At 46.9% G+C, this 26327-nt stretch overlaps 12 protein-coding genes across 12 annotated transcripts; 5 read left to right on the forward strand and 7 right to left on the reverse strand.

The window, feature by feature from the left end:
- Nucleotides 1–67: 67 nt before the first annotated feature.
- FMAN_13077 (uncharacterized protein) lies at nucleotides 68–1161 on the reverse strand (the record flags this gene model as incomplete). Its single annotated transcript, XM_041832502.1, has 3 exons — nucleotides 68–306; nucleotides 368–865; nucleotides 918–1161. 3 exons carry the CDS (start codon nucleotides 1159–1161, stop codon nucleotides 68–70), a joined length of 981 nt encoding a protein of 326 aa, XP_041682959.1.
- A 338-nt stretch (nucleotides 1162–1499) lies between these two features.
- On the reverse strand, nucleotides 1500–4165 carry FMAN_13078 (uncharacterized protein; the record flags this gene model as incomplete). The annotated part of the gene is made up of 7 exons (XM_041832503.1): nucleotides 1500–2160; nucleotides 2212–2388; nucleotides 2443–3083; nucleotides 3146–3226; nucleotides 3279–3643; nucleotides 3692–3945; nucleotides 3993–4165. 7 exons carry the CDS (start codon nucleotides 4163–4165, stop codon nucleotides 1500–1502), a joined length of 2352 nt encoding a protein of 783 aa, XP_041682960.1.
- Nucleotides 4166–4683: 518 nt separating this feature from the next.
- On the reverse strand, nucleotides 4684–6056 carry FMAN_13079 (uncharacterized protein; the record flags this gene model as incomplete). Its single annotated transcript, XM_041832504.1, has 6 exons — nucleotides 4684–4755; nucleotides 4806–4877; nucleotides 4929–4979; nucleotides 5029–5331; nucleotides 5380–5801; nucleotides 5858–6056. The coding sequence occupies 6 exons, from the start codon at nucleotides 6054–6056 to the stop codon at nucleotides 4684–4686; spliced, it is 1119 nt and encodes a 372-aa protein (XP_041682961.1).
- A 415-nt stretch (nucleotides 6057–6471) lies between these two features.
- Nucleotides 6472–8088, forward strand: FMAN_13080 (uncharacterized protein; the record flags this gene model as incomplete). The annotated part of the gene is made up of 4 exons (XM_041832505.1): nucleotides 6472–6780; nucleotides 6839–6998; nucleotides 7049–7337; nucleotides 7395–8088. The coding sequence occupies 4 exons, from the start codon at nucleotides 6472–6474 to the stop codon at nucleotides 8086–8088; spliced, it is 1452 nt and encodes a 483-aa protein (XP_041682962.1).
- A 682-nt stretch (nucleotides 8089–8770) lies between these two features.
- On the forward strand, nucleotides 8771–10758 carry FMAN_13081 (uncharacterized protein; the record flags this gene model as incomplete). Its single annotated transcript, XM_041832506.1, has 7 exons — nucleotides 8771–9203; nucleotides 9256–9438; nucleotides 9493–9827; nucleotides 9883–10004; nucleotides 10064–10359; nucleotides 10415–10516; nucleotides 10565–10758. 7 exons carry the CDS (start codon nucleotides 8771–8773, stop codon nucleotides 10756–10758), a joined length of 1665 nt encoding a protein of 554 aa, XP_041682963.1.
- A 104-nt stretch (nucleotides 10759–10862) lies between these two features.
- FMAN_13082 (uncharacterized protein) lies at nucleotides 10863–11780 on the reverse strand (the record flags this gene model as incomplete). The annotated part of the gene is made up of 1 exon (XM_041832507.1): nucleotides 10863–11780. The coding sequence occupies one exon, from the start codon at nucleotides 11778–11780 to the stop codon at nucleotides 10863–10865; it is 918 nt and encodes a 305-aa protein (XP_041682964.1).
- A 755-nt stretch (nucleotides 11781–12535) lies between these two features.
- FMAN_13083 (uncharacterized protein) lies at nucleotides 12536–13450 on the forward strand (the record flags this gene model as incomplete). The annotated part of the gene is made up of 1 exon (XM_041832510.1): nucleotides 12536–13450. One exon carries the CDS (start codon nucleotides 12536–12538, stop codon nucleotides 13448–13450), a length of 915 nt encoding a protein of 304 aa, XP_041682965.1.
- A 1023-nt stretch (nucleotides 13451–14473) lies between these two features.
- On the forward strand, nucleotides 14474–16198 carry FMAN_13084 (uncharacterized protein; the record flags this gene model as incomplete). The annotated part of the gene is made up of 4 exons (XM_041832511.1): nucleotides 14474–14674; nucleotides 14722–15575; nucleotides 15631–15922; nucleotides 15980–16198. The coding sequence occupies 4 exons, from the start codon at nucleotides 14474–14476 to the stop codon at nucleotides 16196–16198; spliced, it is 1566 nt and encodes a 521-aa protein (XP_041682966.1).
- A 1126-nt stretch (nucleotides 16199–17324) lies between these two features.
- On the forward strand, nucleotides 17325–18673 carry FMAN_13085 (uncharacterized protein; the record flags this gene model as incomplete). Its single annotated transcript, XM_041832512.1, has 3 exons — nucleotides 17325–17545; nucleotides 17627–17890; nucleotides 17941–18673. The coding sequence occupies 3 exons, from the start codon at nucleotides 17325–17327 to the stop codon at nucleotides 18671–18673; spliced, it is 1218 nt and encodes a 405-aa protein (XP_041682967.1).
- A 192-nt stretch (nucleotides 18674–18865) lies between these two features.
- On the reverse strand, nucleotides 18866–20508 carry FMAN_13086 (uncharacterized protein; the record flags this gene model as incomplete). The annotated part of the gene is made up of 3 exons (XM_041832513.1): nucleotides 18866–19927; nucleotides 19975–20070; nucleotides 20122–20508. The coding sequence occupies 3 exons, from the start codon at nucleotides 20506–20508 to the stop codon at nucleotides 18866–18868; spliced, it is 1545 nt and encodes a 514-aa protein (XP_041682968.1).
- Nucleotides 20509–21557: 1049 nt separating this feature from the next.
- Nucleotides 21558–23315, reverse strand: FMAN_13087 (putative Oleate hydratase; the record flags this gene model as incomplete). Its single annotated transcript, XM_041832514.1, has 1 exon — nucleotides 21558–23315. One exon carries the CDS (start codon nucleotides 23313–23315, stop codon nucleotides 21558–21560), a length of 1758 nt encoding a protein of 585 aa, XP_041682969.1.
- A 630-nt stretch (nucleotides 23316–23945) lies between these two features.
- Nucleotides 23946–26201, reverse strand: FMAN_13088 (uncharacterized protein; the record flags this gene model as incomplete). Its single annotated transcript, XM_041832515.1, has 7 exons — nucleotides 23946–24284; nucleotides 24333–25231; nucleotides 25308–25597; nucleotides 25651–25788; nucleotides 25846–25911; nucleotides 25963–26094; nucleotides 26149–26201. The coding sequence occupies 7 exons, from the start codon at nucleotides 26199–26201 to the stop codon at nucleotides 23946–23948; spliced, it is 1917 nt and encodes a 638-aa protein (XP_041682970.1).
- Nucleotides 26202–26327: the final 126 nt, after the last annotated feature.

Below are 26327 nucleotides of genomic sequence, written 5' to 3' on the forward strand. Positions count from 1 at the left end.
ACTAATCCTCAGTAGAAGTAGTAGGAATGAATTGCTTATTCATTAATAGCTCTAACTTTCAAATTTATTAGATGTAATTATAATTCAACAAGTTTGACGTTGTTGTCATTAGTTCAGAAACTTGTCTGTCTGGGCCTAATCCGAGCATTGGCATCTTATCCTTTAAGCTTGATAGTTTCTTATCGGTTACCCCAGAGGCAAGGATGCGTATGCCAGAGAAGTCAGAGTTGCGCTTCTTTGGGTTTTGCTGCTGCCAAACCCACCACAACCGATCAATCTGTGCATGATGAAGAAAGAAGACAGGATCTGCGAAATGGTACATCAGCTATAGGAAAAGATGAGGAAATCTCTACTGCTTGAAACTTACCGTTTGGTGATGTTGATGGCACCATGTCCCCGCCTATGGCTTGATGAATAGCGCCGTGTGGTCCATTCTCAAGATCCCTGGTAAATTTAGTAAAATTCTTAGAGTCGCTTATTATCTTTGAAACCGCTTGTGGCGAGTAAGAATCTCCTTGGAACTTTCCGGCCGATGTCAAGCCATCGTTGAAACCGCGATTCAAGCAGTGTGGCCTCGATGTTTGATCGTAGTATTGGACAGTGAAGTTGTTGAACGCTCCATCTAGGACGCACATCGTTAAGGGGTTTGGTCGCCCTGGATTCACAAAGCCTCCTCCGACACCGTTGCCGCCGAAACCACGAATCTTATCTTTTGAAAATATTGGGCTTTTAGACATATCCTTTGAGTCAATTGTCCAGTCCCAGTAGGGCATAGAGCCGCGATAGCCGCATTCATCTCGCAAAGAGGTCTCATAAAGATGGACAAAGTATCGATGCCAGGGTAGAAATTGGGCCACAAAGTGGACTAAGTAAGGTCAACATCAGTTTAAGATGGAGCAGGTGGAGGTTAAACTCACTCTGGATGTTGAGTGTTCTGTGAACATAAGGGAAGTCGTTGTAGCGAGATGTGGTTAAACCAAGCTTTGAGGGTAGCTTATCGAGACATTTTACAGCATCGATGTATTCTGCTTGTGATGATTTTGATAATTTCCGCCACTCAACTCTGGTTTGTACTTGAGGGGGCGCTGCATACTGGCTTGGTGCTGCAATAGCGAATGCCAAGGAGGAAATAGTACATAATAGAAATGAAAGACGTTTCATCTTCGAAACAAACTTAGGTATAAAGGAACTGTGATTTATTTGCTAAGTCTGGCATGACATGCATGCTCTTATATTTATTTCAAGGTATTAATATACTACCCTGTGCGGCATGCGGCAATGCCGAAACGAATCCATTTTAGGGAAGTTAGCCGGCTTTGTCTTATCCACATTGGCACTTTCAGAGCAAATCAGGTAACCTAGAACAAAATGAAGCTTGGAGATCTTTACTGCACTGGTGTTAGTGCTTAAAGAATACGAGGATATAAGCTATTTATAGAAAGAAGCCTTAAGTATTAGATTGAGATTAAATATAGAATCAAGCTATCAGTTTCTCCAGCCTATCGCTCAGACCTGTTAAAGTCTATCGGAGCCTGCATATCGTCCATTCCAAAGTCATAAGTAACAAACTCATGCATATCATCCAGCATTTGAGGTCCTAGTGAAAACTGATCTTGGCCAGCCTCAGGTGATTTAGCATCATCTGTTGGCGCCTCGTAGTGCTCGCAAGCGGTGTCATCGACAGTTTGCTCGGGGGAACCTATGTCGATAGTAAAGAGCCTAGGAGAAGGTAGACGCGCATGAGGTGCAGCGAGGCCAAGTGTAGAGTCCTCGGAGTATCGCCCGAGAGCTAATGAGTGGTCGATGGTTCGAGAAAGCCGGAAGTATAGAACAGGTTCCATGACGAGGACATTACCCCAGTCGTTGGCATAATCGTTGTCTTTTGTCAGTTGAGATTTCGATCCCAGACCTCCAATAGCGTCAATGCAGGAACCATTCAGTGAACTTGTTTCATTCTCTGCGTCCTGTATCGTGGCATAATCCATTGCTGTTCTGATAAAAGTCCAAACATCATCAACTCCATCATAGAGTTTCTGCATAGTCTTCATAGTCTCAACATAAACATTAAGCTTCCCTTGCTTCTGGGCTATTTGTAGTGGCCTTTTTGCAAGTCTTACATCAAGGATATGTAGCACCAGAGGAACAGCGATATATGCAGTGCTAGAAACAGATTATCAGCAATAGCAAATAATAAATCAGGCATTAACTGACATGCTAATTGGCAAGAACCTTTCTAACCTCAGTTGGATAAGCTCTTTCAGGTTCTCTGTGATGCCAAGGGCAGCATCCTCGATTTTGCTCTTAGTCTGTTGCAGATCTGAAGTCGCTTTGGTCTGTTCCTGGCTGATAATAAAGGCCTTGTGCTGATGAAGTGCGAAGCAAGCAGCGCTTTTGGGCAGTTAGATACCAAATATATGACTATACTTGAGCGGTGATACTTACTAATAGTATATATAGAGTAAGTTTGTGTATAACACAAGAGACCCCTCGCGAGTGATGATACCGGCAGGCGTCGGAAACTGGATGGTTGCCCTTTCGAACCAAGCTTCCAAGCCAGCCTCGCAGGACTCCAGTGAATCCCGTCCCTTTTGGGCATCATGAACAACTGGGGAATGGATATCAGTCAAGCGGCCTGTAGGATAAACGATCTTGATGACATCAGTGAGCGGAACAGTCAGCTCACACAGCGTGATGAATAACCGGACTAGCGTTCGTTTGGTTTGTGGTGCGTAGACCTGAGACCCGTCAATCTCTCGCCAAAAGTCTTTCTCGGTAGGCAAGTAGTTGATGTGAGCCACATCCAGTGATGTAATGTGTAGTTGTCGTCGCATCCCAAGAGGCAGTATTCGGTCCCGTACTATACAGCACCACCACAGTCGTTTCAGCTCATTTACCGATGTCAAACTCGGATTTAGGCTGGTATGGAATTGATCTGCACCTGCGGCCTGAGCTAAGTGGATTGCAGTTGAGAGCCAGATTGAATTGGTACGTTTTTGGTCCTTCATTGTTCCATTGTAAGATAGCAAAAGCGCCCCCTGCGCACTGGACACAAGGTTCCTCTCACTGCAAAGATCAAACAAGAGCTGCAATTCAGGTCAGTCATGATTCACCTACCAGCACGACTCGCCGACCATAGTGAACTTACCTTGCTGCGACGGTAGTATGTGTTCCTTGCATTATGTACTGAAGCAAATCCAAGACTTTTGATGGTTGAAAATGGTAGGAACTAAAAAGTCAGCAAATTCTGTTTCAAGATGTACCAAGAGCTCGTGACATACACTACATGCAGTAAATAGCATGGCTTGGAAAACGAAAAGAGATAGATTTGATCTGCCCCGTGCAGATCTTGAATAGATGGCCCAGAACCAGGCTTCATCCAACAACGGAAGCGCTGGGTGAACATGTAAAAAGTACTCTTGAACAAACTCATCCAAGGCTTCCGGAGTGGGGACTCGAAAACAGCCTTGGGCTTCGAGGTAGTTTATATCATCAGGCAATAAACCAGAGATATCGAGGTCAAGGAAGGAGTAGTATGAGTATATAATATGTGATTGGCCAGAGATCGTTGCCTCGGAGCTTGGGGCTGGCTTTGGCTCTGCTTGAGGAGCCCGAGAGTTGTCCGAGACAATCGTAAAGTCAGAATCTTTGCGCTGGTTTAGAACCATGTCAAAGACTTCAGGTTCCTTGTCACGATGTTCGGTTGCACCTTGAATCAGTCGTTCAGCAGGGAAATCTATTTCAGGTTGATCCCAAAGAGCCTCGAAGCACATGGACGGGCTTTCAGGGCCACATTCCACTGAGCGGCCTGGCTCTAGACATGGATCGTTTGGGGAGTCCATGTCATCCGACGCAGCAGAGCTTGGGTCCTTTGGTAAGATTATCTGTAAGCTGTGTCTGAATTGTGTCCGCTGCTGCTTTTCGAGAACGACAGGAGATCGTTTTCGACTTGCTCATGTTAGCTTGAGCTGATTTTGGCTGCCCAGAGAGCCTACTATTTGGTGCGTCTGTCTTTCACAACACATTGGATGTTATCCAGGGCACAATTTGTGCACTGATGCGGTCTATGGGTGACATCGCATCGGACTTTGCGAGAGCGACAAGCTACACAGGCTTTGCTGGCTCGCTTACGTCGAGGATTCGCGCCATGAGACATTGCCTCCTCCATTGTGGACTCTGGATATCGTTTTGATAAAGATGATGATGTATTTTGGGCCATTAGTTGAGATGCAAGACGCAAGATCTCCCTTTCGGAACTAACTGATGGCAACAGAGAGAAGAGGATCTGAACGCGGGGTAAAACGCGGGGAAGTGGAAACATCAGTCAAGGTACGAAGCATTTTACTCTATTGAATGCAGTAATTGGCAGGGTTGACTCGACTCTATTGACTCAGAGTCCATGCGCTCTGACTCGGCCATGTTTTGTCAACCAACGCTACGTCCTAATGAAGTAAGTCAATGTGCCAAAACAAGATTTACATCAGCCACCACACTTGACAACCGCGCATTTTTTACCGAGGGTCAATTCCAACCAATCAATTCATGCGTTCGTAGCAGTAGAGAGCCCGACAAAAACTGACTATGTTGAGCATTCCATCAGAGTTACATCTCGAAATGTAACCATACCTGCAACTTGAGAAAGTAATAGTAGATACAAGATAACCAATAGGCGCATTGAAATCACAACTACCAGACAATAACTGGCTTCACTGTTTTCCCGTTTTTCATGTCATTTAAAGCAGTCTCAAAATCTTCTGGCTATACAAAATTGTCAGTGCAGACTCCCTACCAATAATTGAGGGACATACCTTATAAAAGCGAATCAGCTTATTGATTGGTAGCTTGCCTTCCCGATACCACTGTACCATTCGGGGTAGATACTATATGCACGTCAGAGCTTGGACTGCTGTCTGCAATGATTAAGCTCATACCTCATCAGGGATGGCATCACCTTCGATGGTTCCTCGAATGACTTTCCCGGTCTGACCTGGATTAGCTTTGTAAAGATAAAGAATCGTATGCAGGCCATACCTGCATAAATGTGACCAGATGAAGATCCATCGTGGCATCGAGTGGTGGTACTCCAATAAAGATCAGTTGACCTCTGTTGGAAGTAGCCTCTAGACCTGCTTTGATGAGACCCATGTTCCCGGTTGTGTCAATCGTTATGCTAGAACCTCTTCCATCAGTGACCTTTTTTATTTCCTCTTGCATGTCAATGTTCTCATCGGACGTGTTGATGACATGAGTGGCTCCAAGAGCTTTGGCTAACTCTAGTCTTTCTGGTACACGATCAATGCCGATGATAGTCTGGCAGGCCTGCATCTTCGCTGTCTGGAAGATATCAGCTTGTTCTTCATGCTGTTCAACATAGTTTCTTACCATTATGGAGACCAATCCGACACCACCAAGGCCTATAACTGCGACTCTGTCTTTTTCATTCGCTCTGGCAACGTTTTCAACCGTCGCCGCACCCGTCTGGAATCCACAACCCATTGGCGCGAATAACTTCAACTCCTCTTCAGTCTTGATGATGTTGGTCACATTCACAACGGATGTTTCCTTTACAACTGCCAGTTCAGCAAACGACGACTGACCGAAAAAGTTGCCACGCAAGTCGGTGCCCTCTGTTGTATATGTTGCACCCTCACCGCCATAATTGATTTCCACGAACTTGCTACAAAAGGACGGATGACCTTCTTTGCAGTCATGGCAGTCTTTGCAATTGTGAAATGAGAGAAGGACAAAGTCACCTGGGCGGGCTTTGGTAACCTCAGTCCCTGCTTCCACCACAACACCAGCACCTAAACCCCAACTTCAGTGATCATGGCGCTAAAGACAAGGAAGAAGTAAAACTGACCCTCATGTCCTAGTACCTTTGGATATGGGATCTGGTCGGCCGGCCAAGTGGCAAAGATGAGGTCAGTGTGACAAATGCCAGTAGCGACAACTCGGATAAGCAGTTCACTGGATCGAATTGCCCGTACAGAGCCATTTACCAGTCTCAAGTCTGGCGTAGTGCCTCGAGGCTTGTACGCTGCAATAAACTTGGTGTTCATAATTGTTATAATGATATGTTTAAGCTTGAATCCGATGTTGATCACTGTGAGCAGGTACACATGATGATTTATTGAACAAATACCCCACAACATGACTAGCCTAAATAGAGCTAGCAAAACATTCTATCCCCAAGATTACCTTCAGCCGATGCGAAAAACCCTCGGCAGAAATAACAAGCCAACCGGCCCAAATATTCTAGCCTCGTGATAGCATGCAACTAACTCATTGTGGATGTGAAACGCGGGGTAAATACCTTGGCAAATCTTTGCACGTGTAAAGACATCTTATATCAAGCCTCAAGGCAGAAGTGATGTGCATATAACATAAACAGTCTGATACCAATCTTCCAAAAGCAGTTCTTTGAGTAGGAGACACACCTCAAGCTGTCACATCCACCAATTACAGGAAGCCAGAATGGCTGTCACTACTTATACGGAGAACATGGATTTCTCAACCTTTTCCAACATCATCAATGGCCAAACCAGAGGTACTGCCGCCACACGTCATGGCATCAACCCTTCAACATGCGAGGCGTTGCCAGACTGTCCTGTGTCAACCCAAACAGACGTTGAGGATGCTATACAAGCAGCCCGCTCTGCATTCGAAAGTTGGAAAACGACGCCTATTGAGGTTCGAAAAGAGAAGATCAAGGGCTTGGCAGATGCGCTCGCGGCAGAGAAAGCAGAATTCGCGCGTCTGCTTATAGCGGAGCAGGGAAAGCCTGTAAGTCTAAGACGCTTATTAGACTGTTCACCTCGAGAGACTCATATGTTGGCTATAGGCTATGTTTGCCGACCATGAGATCGGCCGTGGAGTTCACTGGCTCACTGGGACGTGTGAGCTTGATATGCCCGTGGACGAGGTAGATGACGATCCAGAGAGACGCATCTCGACTCGTTATGTCCCCCTGGGAGTAGTTGCCGCGATAGTCCCGTGGAATTGTATGTCTCGATATCTCGTCTGCAAGCTCTGAGCTAACTGGTTGTTGAAGATCCCATCATGCTTCTGTGCGGAAAGCTTGGTCCAGCACTGATGGCAGGCAACTGTATTATTGTCAAGCCCTCTCCCTTCACACCCTACTGTGGCATCAAAATAGTCGAGCTTGCACAGCGATTCTTCCCACCTGGCGTTGTGCAGGTCTTGAGCGGAGGCGATGATCTAGGCCCCATGTTGACAGCCCACCCAGGCATTGATAAAATCAGCTTTACTGGCTCCACAGCCACGGGCAAGAGGGTCATGGAGAGCGCAAGCAAGAATTTGACCAGGGTTACTTTAGAGCTGTAAGTATACAAGGCCTGCATCCCCCTTCCCAGTACACCCCGACTTACATGAGACAGGGGAGGCAACGATGCTGCGATTATCTGTGCAGATGCAGACATAGAGAACGCCGCTTCACAAATTGCAGTGGCCGCATTTATGAACGCGGGTCAGATCTGCATTGCTGTCAAGCGGATTTATGTCCATAAAGACATATATGACGCTTTCAAGGCCTCGTTCATCAAGCATGTATCACAGCTCAAAGTTGGCGACGGGTTTGCAGATGGCATCTTCATGGGACCAGTCCAGAATGAACTCCAATTTCAGCGTGTCAAGGTGCACCTCGATGACATAGCAAAAAATGATTTCGCTGTCTTGAAGGGCGGAGACATGTCAGAGGGTCTGCAGAAAGGGTACTTCATCCAACCTACCGTTGTGGATAACCCGCCAGATGATAGCAAGATCGTGACCGAAGAACCCTTTGGGCCAGTAGTGCCTTTACTGAAGTGGTCTGGGGTAGACGAGGTCTTGTCCCGTGTCAACTCAAGCGACATGGGCTTGGGAGGTTCAGTTTGGACGGCTGATGAAGAGCTTGCGATGCGTATTGCTGATGGACTTGATGTCGGCAGTGTTTGGTTCAACGAGCATCTAGCTATTGAACCCAAAGCTACATTCGGAGGTCACAAGAACAGTGGCTTAGGACGTGAATGGGGTGTTGATGGGCTGCGAGGATATTGCAACTCCAAGACATATTTTATCAAGAAGAGCAAGTAGACGCACTGTACAGGCAGCTACAAAATGAATCAGATCCAAATCTTAGTTTCATCACCTAGAATAATGTTGTGTATGACAAACCACTCCGACCTGATAGTCTTGCAACTCAGCTTCAGAGTACCTTTTACGGCTTCCCTTCTCTCAGAGGCTGAAAACATCAGTGGCCTGGGACCAGGTATCCCAAAACGAACAAGCTGGTTGCGTATCATTGCCAGTGCTCACTTGCGAGTTGTTGGGTGCATGCGGCAGCTCGGTCTAAGCCACGTTAGTGAGACACTATTTACGGCCCACGGTTAACGGCACAAATTGAACCACTCACGAATTGATTTTACATATCAGAGCACCGTCACCAGTGCATCCAGTCCCGTCTTCCCCAGATTCCCCGCAATTCTCCATAACGCGCTAATCTTTCTGCTATGCCCTTTAGGATGACCCCGCGTTGCGATCCTCAGTTTGTTTCCCCTTAGCAAGTTTAGTGCAACGAATGAAGTTACCGAGGCCGAATTTCATGCCACAAAACAACCTTTGGCTTGGCTCACCTGATCCAGCCCTTGTATAACCACTACGGGTATGAGATCCTCGTCTTAAATGGTCCTCCACGGCCCCTTCACATGCATTGACCGGATCAACCTTCTCTTACGTTCCTTTCAAATCGCAATTCCCATCACATTGTTTTATCAACATGGACCACGTCATGATGGTTGAGCCCAAAAGCCCCGAGGCCCTTGCGGTCTCGTTTGCCAGTGGCTGTCTCTTACACATTCTCTTCTACCGTAGGGGAGAATGGGACACCGTTGTGCTCCGAATCCTGCAGGCCTATGCTACATTACCCATCATTGTTATTGGGTTGTTACGCTTGGCTGAATTCAAAGGATGGCAGCATGGCAACAATCTTTCGGCTTCATCCGTCCTTTTGCTCGAAGGCGCTCACATACTCGGGCTTATAACCAGCATCCTTTCTTATCGCGTCGTCTTCCATCCCTTGAACAAGTTCCCTGGGCCACTTTTCGCTCGAGTCTCAAACTTCTATCCGACCTACCTCACTACCAAGAACACGCATCTGTATGAAGAGGTCGAGCAACTCCATCACCAATACGGTGATTTCGTTAGATTGGGTTAGTATCTCCCCCTCCAGCTTCCAATCTCAAACTAAATCTTCGCCTCTAGGACCAACACAACTCTCCATTACACACCCAAAGGCGGTCGATGCTATCTACTCTGCCAAATCCCCATGCACCAAAGGCCCGTTCTACAATATTCTCAACCCTCGTATCTCGTTACACATGATTCGCGACCACAAGGAGCACAGCACTAGGCGAAAGACCTGGGACAGAGCCCTAAGCTCTAAATGTAAGAGCTACTCTTTTCGCATACCCATCTATTCACCAGCTAACAAGCATAAAGCACTACGTGACTACGAACCTCGCGTCACAAAGTATACTACACAATTACTCGATCGTCTCAATGAGATGCAAGGCACGACTATCAACGCCTCGGACTGGTTGAACTTTTACAGCTTCGACGTTATGGGTGATCTTGCTTTTGGCAAGTCCTTCAACATGTTACGTGACGGTGTCAATCATTACTTCCTGAGTTCGCTGCATGGCTCAATGAAGATGGTTGGTGCTCTTGCCCACATTTCATGGGTTATCCCCATCCTGAAACTCATCCCTGCCGTCAATACCGAGGACCGACAGTTCTGGGCGTGGATTTCAGGTCAAGTTGAGGAACGATCAAAGGTACGCCTCTTTCTCTGAGCAACCTGGTGACTGGACTAACACAGACGACGAGTAGATGAAGCCTGATAATCCCGATGTCTTTGCTTGGATCCTCGAGGAGTACGAGCGCAATCCAAAGACACACCAAGCAAAGCTCAATGTTGAAGCCGAAGCCTATTTAATCGCAGTTGCTGGAAGGTATGTACTCGGTGTTATTTCTGGGCACCAGATTCGCTTTGAGACTTACTAGACTACAGTGACACGACCGCTGCGACTTTGACTGGTCTTCTCTTCGAGCTGGCGACCAATCCCTCTCAAATCATCAAGCTGAGAGAAGAGATTGACCAGTACTTTATGGACAGAGAACACGCAGATCATACATCACTCTCCAACCTCATCCACTTGAATGCCGTCATCGACGAGTCCCTTCGCTTGCACCCGCCTGTCCCCTCAGGTTTGCAGAGAGTCACTCCTCCGCAGGGACTGATGGTGGGGGACACCTTCATACCAGGCAATACCATTGTTCAGGTTCCCATGCATACAATTCAACGGGGTAGGTTATTCTCCGTCTACCTCACTGTACATAAGCAGCTAACCATGTTGAATAGATGAACGCAATTTCGCACGACCATCAGAGTTCATCCCAGAGCGTTGGACAACATCACCTGAGTTGACCAAAGATAAGACAGTCTACGCACCCTTCTCAATTGGTAATATTAAGTCTGCCATCCATCTGAACTTATGCTGACTCTAAGAAGGTCGATATTCTTGTGTCGGGAAGCAGCTTGGTTTGATGGAAGTGAGATATGTTATAGCACATATTATAAGGGCATTCGATGTGAGACTTGGTCAGGGCCAGACTAAAGAGGGCTTTTTGAAGTCCAAGATGGATACGTTCACACTGGCCACCCCGAACCTTCACCTTGTCTTTACACCTCGTCCTACAAAATGATGGCATTTATAAACACAAGATTTGTGAGGCACATGACGGGCAGACTTGCGTTATAGTTTAACTTGATATAGCAGCAAAGTTGAAACTACTCCAAATAACTATAATTAAATCTCCTCCTCCTTATTCACAATAGTCGCAGCACCTCCACCCTCCGCCTCAGCGACAATCTTTGTTCTCAACACCTTTCCACTCTGATCGGTATATATGTTACAATAAGCACTGAGCCCATGATACGGTGCGTACGTGTACTGCAGCTCGTACTCCACCCCTTCATCACCAGTGATTGTCTTATTGTGGCCAGTGAACTTCATGTCCTTGTTGTAGAACCCAACTTCCTCACGACGCCTCTCAACTCCGTTGTTGTTCAGATAGATATCGTATAGGAAGCCATCTTGTGTCAAGACGCGGTTCCTGTTTGTCGACCCTGAGAAGTCGTTGACGGAGTAGAGAATATTATTCTCAAAACGCGCAGTGAGATCTCTCTTCTCCAACGCCTCAGCATCTTCGCCAGATTCATTGCCTCCACTGCTTCCGCCAACGACATCGCCAACATCATCCACAATGTCCTTGACAGTATCTCCAAGGGTTGCAATGATGGGGTTCAGGTCGATACTCTCAAGAACATCATCGACCATACGAAGGATATTACCGAGACGGGCCTCAAGCTCGACCTTGGCTGTGACGTTGTAAATGCCGAGCTTGACACGATCAATCCCGAGATCGACACCGGCGTTGAAATTCAGTAGATTGAGGACTTTTGCGTCTAGGTTGATTTTGGCCGTAATGTTCTGCACCTCAATGGAGATCTCGCCCACTGAGACATTGGCGTTGAGGTATACATCTGGTTCCTCATTGAGAGGTGCAATGCCGCTATTGGTATTTTCAGTCTCGTAGATGGCGGACTCATCGTCGCCTCGACGGTTCAGGCGATAGCCATAGTAGCCGTCGCCTTTAGCTTTCGCGGTAGCAAAGCTTACAAACGAGGCCAGAGCCAAAGCGCCGAATAGTGAATGATGCTTCATTGTGAGGTTGAGTTTGCTCTTGGTAAAAGGAGTGTGAGAATGAAGGAGACAGCTGCGCAAGCTAAAATGGGATGCCCTTCAGAAAGGGCGCAAGTCGTAGAATAGAAGAACAAACACAAGCGACCCTCCTTCACAGAGCATCCCAACCAAGCTTGTAATAATTACCAAGTATCCTTGCTGAAAGCGGTGGAATAAGACTCAATCTAACTTGGTTGGATAACCCAGATTCAACGGTAGGCGAACTTGAAACAGCATCAACTCCGGTAGGAAAGTTCCGGCCCTGATCTCCAGCCTCCGAGGTTTCATTGATGCAGGGGAAATCACAATGAGTGGAGCCGTGATGGGCGTATTAGAAGCCTTGCTTGGGCCTGAGAGGGCTGTATTTCCGACAGACCCCTGTCACTGCGTCAATGCATGAACTCAATCTCGATCGATTACCCCGTAAAGCATATCAGTAATTTCATTCCAGTTCCGAAAATCCTGTTTCCTTATTGCCTGTAACTTAAAGGGCGGATAAGACCCGCGATATAACCATCCCAAAAAGCTCATAGAGCCGAACGCTTATGATGGAATGGGAAATTGCGCTGGTTCCAAGGGCCGTGTGACAAAGATCCACTTTATGCCATGGGGTAAATGATCAAAGACCTGGCGGTGGACGATGAGCAAGAAATGTCTCGACATACCATAATTGTCTCGAGTGATAGCGCATCGAACATCATCACCTCCTTCCAAACAGATTCCTCCCAAACTTCAACATGCGTCTCACCATTTTTAAGCCTTTGATTCTGGCTCACCTTTTCAGCCTGGGCATTGCCCAAACACCAGACTCAACAGACCCAGCTACAACTGCAGAGAGCATCGCCATTCCCCCGACAGCCTCACCATCTGGTAGTGAGGATGCCACCAGCGACAGCACGGGTCAGCCGACATCTGCGCCTGGAGGAGGAGGGGGGTCAAGTAACTCCTCACTTGGTCCTCCCGACGTTCATCTCAAAGTCCCAGAACTCTCTGTTGGCCGCATTGAGCTAGACGTCGACAATCTGCATGCGGACATCAACCTCAACGCTGATATTGCGAAGCTTGTTCAGATCAACGCCGGCATCCAAGTCGGCATTGACAAAGTCAACATCACAATTGCGGATGTAGAGGCTGAACTTGAGCTCGTCGTTCGCTTGGGCCATTTGGTCGAGATTGTCAACCGCACTCTGGCTTCTCTCGATCTGAACCCGGCTCTCATCAATTTGCTCGACTCCGTCGGCGACATTGTCGAAGGCGTCATCGGCGCTACGGATGGTCTACTTGGATCTATCACCCAGGGCGACACGAAACTCAATTTCCTCATTGACAACCTTGGAAACATCGTGCAAGAAGTCACAAAAACGGGCAGCGATGTTGTCAGCTCGATTATCGGAAACTACAAGCAAAATATGACCTTCACTGGCGATGAGAAGACTTTGCAAAATGGACTCACGCAGAGGACATATGAGTACAAGGAGCTCAGTGCTCTTGTAAACATTGTATTTAACAAAGCTGGTCAAATTGTTCAGGCCATGGTTGTCAAAGGTGGCGGTAGTGGTTCCGGAGACGATGATGAGCCCAGTGGCAGTGCAACTGCGTCGCAAACAGCAACGGCTGCTCCCAGCCAAGCTACGACAACATCTTCTGCTTGATGAAGGACCACGCTGTATCGCATTTATACAACATATTAATAAAAGTAACAACCATCACCATCTTCTCAGAAGTTATACTATATTGTTGTCATTAGTGACCTATAAGAAGTCAAATCGATGTATTATAACCTAAACTTGACACTAGAGCCATTATAAGATATTAGGGAATAGATTACAACTATAAGAACATTTCGAGACGGCTATGAAAAACTATTAATGTGACCTGATTTGTGTAGCCATTATAGGCTCGACTAAGTCTTATAAAGCTGGTCCCCCTCCTGAAGGAGGGTTCGGTAGTAAGTTCAGTCCCTTTAGTGAACCTTGTGCATCAAGCTGTGATATTTATTTTTCTGCATCAAGTTGGCCTGAATAGGCTACTTCAGGGTTTCTTGGGCCTGCCGTATATCCACGAAACTACTATTTGGCCACGGAACCCAACTTGTCTACTACTGCATTTTCTGCAAGCCATAAGGTTCTGAATGTCGTAATTAAGATAAAAGAAATATTTACTGACTCTTGGCCTTCATTAAACCGCAAAGGGCCAATATCGCTCACCTCAATGGGCTACTCGGAGATTCGATCATGCCTCAGGAACTACCTCACAGCTTTGTTCGGACAACCATATTGGCAATCGTCCCCCTGATTATCACAATAAGCCAAATACTTTAATTGCGTCAATATATTTGAGAGAAAGTTCACACCAAAACAAATAACCCTAACGAACATCCTGGAAGATATTTGCCAAGCCAATGGCGAAGAAAGCAGGGCTAGGCTCACCCTGCACATTCAGACACCCAACAATCGAAAATCTCATCCTAAAGAACAGTGTGCATATGATGTGACATGAGGACCGCTCTGACGTGCTGAGAGGACTGATGATGCGATCCTTGGCCATGGGTTATCAAAGTGGGGGAACTGACCATTCGTCCATGTTCAGTTCAAAATTCACCAGTAAAGAAAATATTACTGCTATTTTCTTGACTTGACTACTGAACACCAAACACTCGTTTTCGGGGCCTGGTGATGAAGATCGAGCAATCCCCCATTGCGGACTTGGAGCTTGCAGTGACTATACCAGCGCGAGGCGTTAGCCATAGCAATGCATGCCCGACGCAGACACAAGCGCCAGAAAATTCAGGTCCTGGTGACCATCAATATCCACATCTCTCCAGAATCCGAGCTTTTCTTCTCGGAACGGTTATATCCATCGCGGCCCTTCTCACCGTAAGCACCATTTCTGGCCAAAAATACATCCACTAACGAATTGGCAGGTTCTCAACTCTCAGTCCATCGTTATCATCATCCCTAACCTAGGAAATGCGATGCGAATGCCCTCTTCTCGCCAACAACTCGTTGTATCAATTTATAACATCTCCACCGGCAGCGTTATGCTCCTTTGGGGTCGTTTAGCAGACGTATATGGTCGACGGTTAGGTTTCTTGTCAGGATCAGTCATATTTACCTTATCAACACTATGTGTTCCTTGGACTCGCTATGAAATACCGTTCTACGTATTGAGAGCCGTGCAGGGAATGTCAGCTGAGGCTATTATGCCCTCCGGAATTGGTATTATGGCTTCGATCTTTGCACCAGGTTCTTCTAGAAACATGGCTTTCATCGCAATGTCTGCCATGGCATCATTGGGTTCTGTCGTGGGTAGCCTTCTAGGTGGCTTTGTAGGATCGACTCTTGGTTGGAAGTGGGTGTTCTGGATACCAGCTGTTGCATCCGCCTTTACAACTGCTGTTGGCTGGTTTGTCACAGCTGGTCATACGACGAGAATCGCTCCTCAAGGGACAACCGAGAATGCTGAGAGCAGTAAGAAACTCTATGTCGACTGGATCGGGGGAGGTCTCATATCATCCAGCCTGACATTGCTTCTTGTTGCAATCACGCAAGGAAACGTCTCCGGTTGGTCTACGCCTTGGATACCGCCGCTGTTGGTTGTGTCTGTATCACTTCTAGGGGGCTTCATCTTCTATCAGCGCCGGTTGGAGATAGATTCAGACCGTATACCTCTGATGCGTATGTCCATGTTCGCGAAGAAACAGTTTTCTGCACTATTTGTGCTGGTCGGTTGTTTCTACGCGTCGTTCAATGGGTTTCTTGTGTTTGTCACATATTTGTGAGTATCCTGCATGGATCATGTCACTTGTGTGCATCTTCCTAACCTGGTGAAGCTATCAGAAGTACCAAGGACCGGGGGAGTTGCAGACGACACTTCGATTTCTTCCTGCCGGGATATCAGGCTGTGAGTACACTATTATGCTGAACTGTACTTATCACTTTTCTAGTTTCATCACGACAGTACTCATATCCTTTGCCGTGTTTCCAGCACTAAATCACCTTCCTTACTTTATTGTACTTGTTGTTGGCCTTTCATCAGCGTTGTATGTCCATTCCTCTTCGCAATACCATCAATTCCGCCAATTACTACTTATTGGGCATGGGGATTCCCTGCTATGTGTCTTTGTATGAGCGTTGAAATTTTGTGGCCTCTGTTTAGTCTGCTTACTGCCAAGTCTCTAGCGCAAGAAGATCAATCTCTTGGTGAACAATGTCGGCCGTGCTTTGGGATTGGCAATTGCGACGGCTACACAGACTGTTATTGCTAGGGATATCGATAACGAACAAGGATCGAATATATACTTGGACGGATTGAGAGCTGCACAGTGGTTTAACTTTACACTGGCCATCACCGGGATATTACTAGCTTTAGTCTTCTTTAGAGGTTTAGATAGGTCATAACTTTAGGCATTATATTTATATTTATTATAAGATTGAGTATAAGCTTATATATCTTACGTACCTTAAATATAATTATTTAATTTATAGGTATTTAATTTATTTAATATTAAGGACTACTCTGTGGCTTGGACTGACTCTGGCGATTCTTTTACTGGCGCCAAATTGGAAAAGGAAGGTATTGGGCTTATGGACCATTAATCCCGCATACTGGGCCTATCATGCATAATGCTTTCCTTTTATAATACACGCTAGGTCCTAGTTTATCATGACTTGCTCCCAGACCATGCTAGAGCCTACGCTCGGTCCTTAAGGCGAGTTACGAAAATCCACGGAAATTGCAGCAAAGGGCCCCGGAAATAGTTTACCGTAGTCATTATCATTACGCCCTTACAGAATCTTTCAGGGGATGAGTCAGGTAACATGCCTATCTAATGCTATATAATAGAGGTACCTATAAATTAGTTTAGTTAATGTAAGTATTATTTCTTTCTTTCAAAGACATTAAACGCTTATAGTAAATTAAATAAAAAGAGTGAAGTACTGTAGATTGGTTCCATTACCTATAGGTACTAGTGTATATAAGTCGGCTTTGCGCGTAAATCCTTGGACTGAAAAACAAGAGTCTGAAGCTATTACGTGTTTGTTATCTAATTTTATTGGCTTATCAGCTGGCCTGGACGTAAATTAAGAGGGTCCGTGGGGCAGAATGAATGATCGACAATGATCAACAATGATCGACCTCTGTTGTAGGAATTTAGTTAGGGGTAGTGGCAGATCACCGTGACCTGTCAGGCGTGTCGCAAATAAATCTGTGCACTCAAGCTCTCTTATTACAGAGTGCTAGTCCTGTCTGTAGAGATTTATGTGCAGATCTTTTTGCAGCCTTCTTACCCGTTTAGCCGCGTTGAAAACATTACTCGCGTGCAAAGCAATAGGTGCGCTGATCTTATGCAAAACAAGCAAGATTGCCTCCTCCAGCCCCGGACCACTCTTTCCTAGTACCCCTTTCTACTTGCATATTTATGTTATTAAAGACAGTCTTATACGGAGCTCTACAAGTATCTTTACCTCCTTCTGCCAACACCAATGACTTCTCACGAGGTCGGTGATTCATTAGCTATTCACCATGGTCACCGCATCCGCAGCATCAGCCATTAGCGCTATAGAGCGAACATGCTCAGTACCTAGCCTTCTTGGTTCGCTCTTCATCATCGCCACCTTCTGTTCTTCGAAGCTGTTTCATAAGCCAATCAGCCGGATGCTTTTTTACGCCTCTTTTGGCAACATGATGAGCAATGTCGCTACGCTCATGTCCAAGAGCTTTCTCGATCAACCAGATTCTGCCGGGTGCCAAACGCAAGCATTTCTAATCGAGACGCAAGTTCATCCCTGGTCTGATCTACTACTCATTTGCTGACTATTTGCTAGATTCATGTTTGCAGATGTCTTTTGGGCCCTAGCCATGGCGACGAATGTATACCTCACGTTCTACCATCGATTCGACGGCGTTAGGCTACGTAAATTAGAGCCACTTCACATTGGTCTATGTTATGGAATTCCGTTCATTATAGGCATCACCTTTATATTTGTAAGGAACAAAGACGGTCATCGGGCATACGGGAATGCGAACTTGTGGTGTTGGCTTACCGTGGAGTGGGATGCTTGGCAGCTGGCCACTTATGGACTGATATGGTAACACATTCCTTGGCCGTACTCATTGAACAGTTCTCACACGATCCTAGGCTGATTATTTTTATCGCCTTTGCTATATACGTCCGGACCGGGATTACTATCTATAAATGGAAGAAACGCCTGAATAGCTTCTCAAATTCGTACGAACGGAACATTTCGTCCCAAGTCCCGCAGAATGCAGATCCTATGGTCATCTCCAAGACTACGAAAATCACGATTTCAACATCAGATTCTGCACCGACTGGCTTCGACCAGGCTTTTGGAACCGCAACGAGACCCGAGCCAGTCCATTCAGCAGATATTTACACCGGTCCCGCGCAGCCCGTAGCGAATTGTTCCGACCAAAGCTACATCAGATCGCAGCAATCAGATCGCAAAGGACGCAGCCCGAGTGACGATGCAGCTATGTCATATGCCAAGACGGCCCTTCTATTTTTCACAGCGATGCTTATCACATGGATTCCCGCAAGCGCGAACCGTCTGTACGTTCTTGTAGACGGCAAGTCATCCGTGCCGTTGGGATATCTTAGCGCATTTGTACTCCCTCTGCAGGGCTTCTGGAACGCCTTGATCTACTATTACACCTCTCGAACCGCGTGTAAGCAGGTCATTGCTAGTTTGAGGACTGGGTGCCGCCCTCTGGACGAAAGCGATGCCAACGGGTCTAGCTTTGCAGACGGAAATAACGAGCAGGGGTTTCAGCTGGAGCAGGTAAAAACTGCAAAGAGGGGACAAAGTTTTGGGCATACAGAAAGCACAACATCGCTAACAGCGAAAGTCTAAGGGTTCTTTTCTATCACAAGTTTTGGGTGTTAATTGTGTTTTTAATAAACTACATATATTAAGTAATGTCACTACTTTCAGCGACACGTTGTCGTTGAACCTATCATACCACCAGTGTTTTTTATCTAGTAGCTCAGAGTAACCTCGTGGGCAATGCCATCCTTGAATCTCGGAACCCTCCCTGTCTGCAGATCATTCATACATCCTCACGTACGGAACATGAACTGCCTGATACTGAGATGTGTGAGGACCAAAGTGACACTTCCAGTAGGTCCGATATTTGTTCGATGTCTTCGTCAGACCATCCTTCTTGGCCGTCGTGCTGGTTATCTTGGTGCATGGCATGTCTATATCAATAGTGCTCCATCGCTGGTACGCCACAGTGCCATACTCCGTCTTCCAGCGACCATTCGCTAGGGTGAAGTCCTTCAACTGAGAGTCGGTTGCCCTAATGAGCCAGAAGTAGACCTTTACTGCCTCGGCCAGTTCTTTCTTCATGTTTTCCTGTATCGCGATGAGACCATTGCGTACGTAATAGCCAGTCTGGTCAGTGTTGTCAAACTCCCCCTGGTTGACCTTCTCCCAGTCAATGGCCAGCATACGGGTGATGAGCTCGTGGAGTGCTTTAGAATCCGCCAGATATTCGGCGACAAACGACTTCAAAGGGCCAAGCTCAGTGGCTACCTTCTTAGAGGTAGTTGACATTCCACCAACGACAGGCATAAACTTGAAGACGTCCTTCGTGACTTTGATCTCGTTGTTCCGAATCCTGCTGATCATTTCATTCGCGGGAGGGATATACGCCCAGTTTGACCTGAGCTTGTTGACATCATCTAACAAACTCTTCGTCTTGGTGTTAAAGCTGAATATCTGTCTGCCTGTGCTGAGCTTGTCGGACAAATTGATGACGGTTTGCACATCTGTCATGAACCTTCGAATATTTGGGCGATTGCTCCCGCAATAGTCCATTCCAGTGCAGATGGAGTCGTAGTAGCCGCTGAGGATATACTCAATCCCATTAAAGGCCTCTTTAACATTGTCCGTAGCAGTCATAACGTAGCCAGTGGACTTAGTAATAAGGTCTAGGTTGTCTCTCCAACGGTTGAGTATGGGAATGATAGGCCCAAGGAGAAGTTTGTACGAGGCGGTAAGGTAATTGCTGAAGACAGCGTAAATCTGTTCAGAGTTGCAGACACCTGTGACTCGGCAGGGATGGATGACGGAGATCATGGCACGAAAGGTTCCACGGGCCATCTGATACATGTTAGTTAAGCCATGCGTGGTATCGAACAGGTACGTACATCAGCTCCTAGGACGACTTGCCAACCAGTCGCCTTAAGTTTGTTCAAGGTGGCATCACGACTTTGTGAGTATTTGAGACCTCCATCCGTCAAACACTAGACTCGATCAGCGCAAAGAAACTCCAAAGCAACGCCTTGCAGCCATACCTTCTCCAGGGTCCCGGCCTGATCCAGATAGTAGTTATTCGCCAAGTCAAAGTTACCAGCTGAGGAAGACGTAAACTTGCCCTCAGAGTTTAGAGTGCGCAGTTTAGTGAAGCAATTACAAATAGGATCCCGGGCTTTGAGGAATTTGTTGCCGAGTGTTGTGCCGAGGGCTTTGCGGATTTGATCGCAGACGTTGACCTTGATGTAGTTGAACTGAATAGAGCGAACGTTCTTGCTCGACTTGACAATCTTGAATCCGTTTGGTACAGTAATGATTGTTTTACAGCCATTATTGGCGCTGCCTGTACAGATATCGGTTAAGCTGCTTTGCGCTAAAACCACATCACTCAGCAGCACCAGCGGAGCCAAAATAAGTGCGAATTTCATCGTTGAGTGGACTTTGCAGGAATGCAGCACAGTCTCACCCTCGTTGCCTGCGATGAGCACCCTGTAAATAAGTGAAAGTGCCTCGCGTAATTCGAGACCTTTCTCAAATCTGGTCACCGCCAGGGCATGAAGCTGAACCCAGTGGCGCAGGTAGCGCCTCCACCATGATCGATAGTCTCCAGATAGCGTTCAGCCCTTTGAGAGCGGAAGTCGCTCAAAAGAGGATTCGTTAAGCGATACGACCTGCCAGAGATTAGGTGGCGTTACACCCAATAGTCGAGCTAGGCCCTTTGCGACAGCCGCTTGACATTTTACATAACTTTCTCGTGTTCATGATCATGTGTGATGAATTGTTTGGTAGTCAGTAAAGTCTTGGCAAGTTGAAATGCCAAGACGGCTGGTGGTCTACGCAGGGTCCAGACCGCAACTACAATGGCAAAGACTTTCTTTTCAGCTGCCTCTCCTCTTAGCACATACCAAAGTCCCTAATCTGCCTACAGCTTACAGCGCATGACGCGAATACGCCTTAGAGTGGGAACAACGAATAAGCTTAAAAATAAACTCAAGGCATTGGCGGAATTGGCATGCTTCTATCTCACAGTCCCCTGAATTAGGGTAAGCCTTGTGGCTTATGACTGAACCCTGTTTAGTGAACATCGTAGCAGGCAGAGCGCAATTCCTGGACCGTGTGTAGTCCTATGACCTTATTTATCCATCTTAGCGAGTTGGGCTGGTCAATCACAGATAAAACTATTTATCTGCCATCACTGAGTTGAGATTGTTTCTCTGTCTACAGTGACGAAGAGCTCATAAGACCTTGAACGCATCCCTTCCATAAGAGCTCGCTGGACGGCGGAGGCCTGAGGCCCGCTCTTGATCCATAAATGCACTAGGTTATCAGCTGCTTTTAGGCTGGGACTCATCTCCGTTTCTTCACGGAGGTTGAACCAAAACGCTACACGATGTCGAGACATTTAACCGCGAGTCCATATTCAATAACAGGAAAATTTAACTCTATAAATACATATACTCTACACGATAACACTCAACTAAATAAGATGATACTCATGCATCAATTGGCCAATCTGTGAACCTTCCAGCTTGTTGACAAGAAACCTTCGAATACGCTCTGGCAGCCACGTCACCAATTCCTTACCATCTCGTAACTGACACATCGCGTCAAGCAAAACTCTCACATCGTAAGTCGAACCAAATACCTCTGGAACACCACGATCCACTCCAGTAAGTCGATATACCGACTCCATAGCCGTACGAACAGAATACTCTGTAGTAAAGATAGTATCGCGTGTTGTCTCAGAAAACTGCCCCAGGAAGGCAAAGTTCTCTGCTCCAGCTGGAACAATGTCGGGACGATCCCCAGCCTTTCTTGGCATGAAGAAAGATGTGACATATGGCATCATTACTGGAACGCATTTGGCGCCTTCAGCCGCAAGAACAGGGATGTCGCTCTCTGGGACTCCCATGTGATACAGCCACTCCTGGGTGATCTCCTCGCCAGTGCAATCTTGCATAGGCTTCTTAACGTAGTCGCCGTTCTTCTCGACAAGTGAGCCGTAGACCCAAACAACAATCTGATCCTTGGGCTGGTTCTTGAAGTGAGGCTGGCGATTGACCGTCCAGCTCATGATCCAGCTAGAATCACGGACTGTGACAATACCTCCAGTTACGACTTTGCCGCTGAAAGGGTCTCGCTTGCAGATCTTCTGGATATACTCAGGCACACGTTTGTCTAAAGTCGTGACAGTCGCTGACATCCACTTTGTCGCAGGGATGTTGTCGCAGAAAACCTCAGGGCGGCCAAAAGAGGGGTCTTTGGCTGCGATACGACGCCACAAGTCCCAGGCGGGAGCTGGACCATCATGGAGTTTAGCTGGGGTATGTTGATCACCTAAGCCAGAGTTCTCCGTCAACGAACCAATAGTCATGAAGACGAGGTCGTTGACTCCCAGGGACTGACCACCGTTCTCTCCGTCTCTGATCCAATGAATGAAAGTTGCAGTCTTCTTGTTCTCCTCAATGTTGAAGTCAACATCTTGAACCTCGGTGCCATACTGAAATACAACACCCTGATCCTCAAGCCACTTATGCAATGGCAGCACCAGAGACTCGTATTGGTTGTACTTTGTGAATTTGAGGGTCGAAAAGTCAGGCATGCCTTTGATATGGTTGACAAAACGATGAAGATACAGCTTCATCTCCAAAGCAGAGTGCCAGGTCTGAAAAGCAAACATGGTCTGCCAGTAGAGCCAAAAATTACTCTTGAAGAAGTCCTCGCTGAAGACTTCGTCAATACGCTTGTTTTCAACTTCAGCTCTAGTAGCAAGGAAAAGCCTCGTCATCTCTGACTGGGCCTTTTCGGTCAGGGTAAACATCTTCCCAGTCTCTGCATCTTGACCTTGCTTGATCGTGGCGCGCTGGAGCGAGAAGTTCGGATCTCTCTTGTTGAGCCAATAAAACTCATCAAGAACACTAGCTCCCTTCTCCTCAATCGAGGGAACAGAACGGAAGAGATCCCAAAGGCACTCGAAGTGAGATTCCATCTCGCGACCACCGCGGATGACGAACCCTTTCTCGGGTTCCCTGATGCCATCTAAGGCACCGCCTGGGATCTTGAGTTCTTCGAGGATGGTGATGTTCTCTCCTGGCATTTGAGCATCGCGCACAAGGAATGCGGCAGTTGAAAGACCAGCGAGGCCAGAGCCGACAATCCATGCCGTTTTGGACTCAATGCCTTCGGGCTTGACTGGTCGCGCAAAGGCTTCGTAGTTGCCTTTGCTGTAATACATAGCGAAGAGTGAATTGGTTGTTGAAGATGTTGGAATAAAGTGAAGTTTATTTGTGGTGGTTATGTCAAGAATAATTTCACCGACCATGGCCAACTCTTTTAATTTATCTTCATTTCCATCTTGCGTGACGCAAGCAAACTCTCTCTCATGATATGATCTGATCGTTGACAAGTCCGTTGGTGATTTGTTAGTGCCCGAGGTTTTGGTAGCCCAACCCGACCATCACATGCAATTAGCTTCTGACAGTGGGCCGACTTGACGCTCTCCAGAAGATCGTGACTACGTCACAGTAGATGGCGCTGCAAGATAAGCTAAGTGAATTGTCATAATCGGGCTACCGGCAATAACTCTTTTCGCTCTTAGACTTTGCATGCCATTTCGCAAATCACGAGGCTTGTCAAACCTTTTTTGACCTTACGCTAGCTCTATCGTCGCGTGATTATGACAGGTGATTGGGATGGGCGGGTTTACAATTAGCGTTGGTCTGGATCACGGCACATTCCGTTCTGGTAAACTAATCGGAGCTGTTAAATGCCGTCTCCCGATGCCAATTATTCAGGTACTGCCGCGTTTCCCATTCACTATTGTCGCCTGCGAGATACCAAAAATAGCTATTCTTGCAACGCGAGACTATGTGATATTGAAATCAAAGGGGACAAGCGATGCTGGGTAATTGTCCTGCAAAAGGTCGTTCCCATACATGAGACTGTCTTCCCAATTGAAGTGACCCAACGCCTGATCACCTTCGTCATCCGCCAGAGGATGCAAGAAGTCTGTTGTGACGTGTATACTGACGTAAGGGAGACCCTCTGTGGATACAGAACGGTTTGTGGATTGTCTGATACTGTGAATGATCGGATCGAGAAGTTCCCATATCATAGACGGTGGAAAGTTAATCGTGGTATCTGCAGCACCGGCTTCAGGTGACTTTCCAATGATAAGCGATTGGAGTCGTTGGAGGCTTTCGAGCTGGTGCTTGCGGTTAGTAAACACCAGGTTCGCAGTGGGGGAGCTTACTTTTTGTGACATGCATGGCCACGTCTTAGACAGGCGCTGTAGCAATCTCTGTCCTTTGGCTAAATTCTGGCTGGCTTTGCAAGCAACCTTGGCATTCTTCACGAATTGGTAGAGCCAGGGAATTGTCGATGTTGCTGCAACAGCTAGTCCAATGAGGGGATTGTACATCTCAATGTTCAAATCTTCAAATATTCCAACAAGCCAGAATACCCACCCAGAGTGAAAGAGGGCTTGATCCACGACCTGCTGTAAGAACAGCCTGGACTGGCTCATACCTTTATTGCGGCGTAAAGCCACCAAGTGGATGAAGGGGTGGTTCAATAAGGCGAGAGACGCATGCAATACTAAATGCGTGGTCAGCCATGGATTCCAATACTCCGGGCATGCCTTAATCTCGTCTGAAGATCTCTTAAAAGGGAAGAGGCTCCTCATCAGGTGTCTCTGGTTAAACTGAGCCTCGTACTCAAACAGAGCAAGATTGAGCCTGGAGTATGTAGACTCTGGCAGCCAGGGTACCTGGACCTCCCCACGTCTAATCTCGTGGAGATGGCAAGCGACTTGACTCCAGACTGCTATCATTCTCCCCGCGTGCGTGTTGATTCCTAGGTCATCTGATGAACCAACGGCGTTATCGAAGTCTGGTGCATTAAAATCGTTCGCATCTATTGGTATTGGTAGCGGAGGCTCAACACTGGGAGGATAGTTTCGAGTCTGATCATGTGTTGGGGCCCTGGGCATGTGAGGGAAAAACACTGCCTCAATGATATAAATACTCCAGTAGCATCTATTCTCCTCTGTTGATTCATTATTGGGTATTAAGTTGCTGTCCCACAGATTGCGGACACTCTCCAGTCGTGTCGCCGTGCCAATGGACATCCATGCCTTGGACAAATCGCTCACTATAGACCAATTAGTGAGATCCATCGGAGGAAACTACATTTCTCTTCCCTGCAATATCTCTCAGTGCCATCATGCATAGTGCTTGAACAATCTCAACGTGATGCTTTCCTTCAGCAGCAAGTCGCTGTATGGTAGTGGCTGCCGAGCGGCTGTAATAGCTCGATGCCTCCGCGTGATTATTCCGAAAGTACTCATGAGTAGTGAACTCGAGCATAAGGGCTAAGAAGCTATAGAGAAAATATTGAGGGGCGTCATTGAGTCTCTCTCCCAGGGTGGGGAGGTCAAACAATGGTAGAGGCTGAAGATGCACTTTCTGACTGTAGACTTGTAGAAAGTGAATCAATACATCTTTTGGCGGGTAAGATCTGACACCAAGTTTAGTTGAGCTTATAGTCCATGAGTACAATAAGAGTCGTACTGGGCTTCTGAGAAAGAGACAGTTTGTTGCTCGTTCGGATCAGCCTGCTCAGTCAAGAATGGATTCCCATCAGGGTTTGTCGTTGAACGGAGTGGCTGCGAACGTCCAGAACCTTGAGCTTCTTCATTTGTCCACGAACTGGTATGCGACTGGTTATTACTCATAGACATATAGGTTCGGGATTTTTCGGCTTACCCAAGTAATTCGGATAAGGACGCTATTTGCGACTCAAGAACCTGGACCCTGTCTTTGGTTGATTTCCTACAACTTTTGTCAGGCAAGAGTTCTGAAAATAGAGGGCAATGGCCTGACTTCTGAACTTTCTGGGCTTTGGTGGTACTGTCCTGCGACGAGCTTCCCCGTGCGGCATACTTGCACGGAAGCTGAAGTCGCTGACAAAATGAGCAGATGGGTCGCTCTCCAGTGCACTTTGACTTCTTGCGACTACATTTATATGTCAGCTGACTTTCTTTTTTTTCACAATAGCACTGAGCTTACCGACATGGCTCACAAGCCCGACGGCTTTGGTGAGTCTGAGTTCCTGATGTCATTAAAGTAATGATTTGTTGATTGGGTCATGGTTGATGGCGGAGAATGGAAGTTCCGCGGGGTTTAGAGAGCAGAAATGGCACGTGAATAATGGAGATTTACTAGGCTCTCTCCAATCATCTTCCGAT

This window comes from Fusarium mangiferae, assembly GCF_900044065.1.
Source record: "Fusarium mangiferae strain MRC7560 genome assembly, contig: FMAN_scaffold007, whole genome shotgun sequence".
In the NCBI taxonomy this organism is placed as follows: domain Eukaryota; kingdom Fungi; phylum Ascomycota; class Sordariomycetes; order Hypocreales; family Nectriaceae; genus Fusarium; species Fusarium mangiferae.